At 34.9% G+C, this 2,392-nt stretch overlaps 1 protein-coding gene across 2 annotated transcripts in view; it reads right to left on the reverse strand.

Annotated features, from left to right (window-relative positions):
- The window catches only part of LOC100180203 (glucosidase 2 subunit beta), an 11,936-nt gene that overhangs the window by 8,031 nt on the left and 1,513 nt on the right, over nt 1–2,392 (reverse strand). For both annotated transcript variants that reach the window (XM_026835566.1, XM_018812789.2), the window contains exons 2-3: nt 1,800–1,961; nt 977–1,075 (exon numbers count right to left, since the gene is read on the reverse strand). In XM_026835566.1, coding sequence (XP_026691367.1) covers nt 977–1,075; nt 1,800–1,961 — 261 coding nt within the window. The remainder of the gene's footprint in view (nt 1–976; nt 1,076–1,799; nt 1,962–2,392) is intronic.

The following is a 2,392-nucleotide window of genomic DNA, read 5'->3' on the forward strand; positions in this document are numbered from 1 at the left end:
CTAATCCACGCTCGTCCGTCACCGTTGTGCTTTTCTCCCAACGATTTACCTTTCCTGTAGTTTTGGTTCGTAAATACGCGCGTTATTAGGAGACTAATGTTTCCCACAACGCTTTATTGCCACATTAAAGACTTATATTGAAATTGTTGATACTTGTGTGTGACACGGTGCCATGATAAAGTATTTTCCTTTATGTCGTTTTTACCGACCGCCCGTCGCCGTAGGTTCGGATGACGTCATAAACGATTCGGTTGATTCGGCCGAATTGATTCGGCACAAATGGCCGAATATTCGGTTTCGGCCGAATCGTATTTTTAACGATTCGGTACATCACTAAATTTTACAATTTTTCGCCTTTAATTACGAAATCATACGTGGAAACACTGGCCACTCAGTAACTCGTAGGTGCTGCTGTTCGTGACTTTCCGTGACTTTCTAGAGTAAATTCCTAACGAACGAGTTTGTTTGAACTAGGTTTCGTGACAAACTCTAATGTGAAACCCGCGTATTCAATCACACATATTCGGATTCGATTGCATATATGTTGCATCACAATAGCGATTGTTTGAACTCGGTAATTGATTACGACATAATAGCAATTCACACGTTGATAATTTGCGTCATAATAGCGATTGTCCCCTTGATTATTTAGCCTGCAGTTGCTTGAAAAAAGGTTGGATATTTTCCTTTTCACGCATATGATCAAGTAAAGTATTAATACGTTTGCAATAAATACTTTTTACGCGCGTAAACGCAACGTATTACTCTCCCGCTTTAGTGATTAGAATGAGACCGCTAGACAGCTTAAGCGTTAGAAAATGGGTATGCCGCATACCCTATAAATATTCTGAGGTATGCGCCGCATACCCGCATACCCAGGATCGGCGCCCATGAATAAACTATACTCCGGCGAAATTCTTAAACATAATAATTAATATAGTTAAATTAAATCATAACTGATGTAATATGGAAATACTTTGACAAATATTTGGATGTTTCCATTCATCACTTCCGTCACAACAATCGCATATCCCGTCATTTACTCGCGATGATGGTATGTTGGTTGGTCGGTAACCTGGAGAGAGAATCATGTCAAAGAAAATTAATTATTTGTTTATTATTTATTTTATAGAGTGGCCCAGATTATTTTATAAGAATTTTATATTGGGGTATTTATAAGGTTATTTATTTTACAAGGTAGCCCAGAGTTTTAACAAAGGCGATTATTATTTTATGTAAAGTGCAAATACTAACAAAATATCTGTCCAAATCAAAATTTCTTATATTTTCCCCAAAACCCCTTATGTAAAGTTAGGGATGCACATTACAGAATAATTAGATATTCTAGGATATCCTAGAATACTTTATTTCGAATCTAGAATTCCGAATCTAGAATTTCGAATCTTTTTATATTTATAGGAAAAAATAATTTTACATACAAAAGTCAGTTTATTGACTCTTTCATAGCAGCCTTGTAGGATCATGAGCTGTAAAATGATCAAAAATTGCACTAATGGGTGGTTTTTGCGTCATGAAACGTATAGCAGTCTATGAAAAGACGTTACGAAACGTTTACCTCGAAAGTCCCACAAACACAAAATTTTTTTTTTCAAAATTAATAAGTTTCAAAAATTGTTAATATAGTATATGAGATGACGTGTGATGACGTCATTAAACAGAATACCGAATCCCGTAATTAGATTCGAATACAAAAGGATTCGAATCTCATGGATTCGAAATTCTGTAATGTGCATCCCTATGTAAAGTGCAGGTGCTAACAAAAACCTATGTTAAATTACCAGCATTAGTGCAGTGGAATGATCCATTGGGACACGCGGAGGTGCCAGGTTCGTCTGATCCATCGGGACAATCGCAATAATCATCGTTAACTAACGCAAACTTTACTGACTTGCTTCCATCAAAACAGGTGAAATCAGCAGCAGGATTGTATAAGCTTGTCTCTGATAATATCGTAGTTTTGTTTATTGTATGTTTATTTACTTTTTTATTTTTTTTTATAAATATATACATATGTATATATATATATGTATAATCTTGCATAGTATTTTAAATTTTTAATAAATATATTTATATAAATGTAATAGGGGATTTATATTGGAATATACATACAAAATACTTTTGTGACAAATACGTTGTATTTTTTTAAATTGAATGAATGAATGTAACTTACTTTATCCTCGCGTGGCCAGAAAACGACAGTCGTTATAACACGCGTGTGCACCTCGCGCCAGCTAGATTACCAAGTATGTTACTTTGTGGGTGATTATTTTTTTTTAGATTTTTTTTTTTTCATTTTTATGTATGGCTGATAATTTGGACAACCCATTAGTGACCACTTGGTTGGAGCAATTGCCGTTAGGTGTCCTGCCCA

This window comes from Ciona intestinalis, chromosome 8 (assembly GCF_000224145.3).
Source record: "Ciona intestinalis chromosome 8, KH, whole genome shotgun sequence".
Taxonomy (NCBI): Eukaryota; Metazoa; Chordata; class Ascidiacea; order Phlebobranchia; family Cionidae; genus Ciona; species Ciona intestinalis.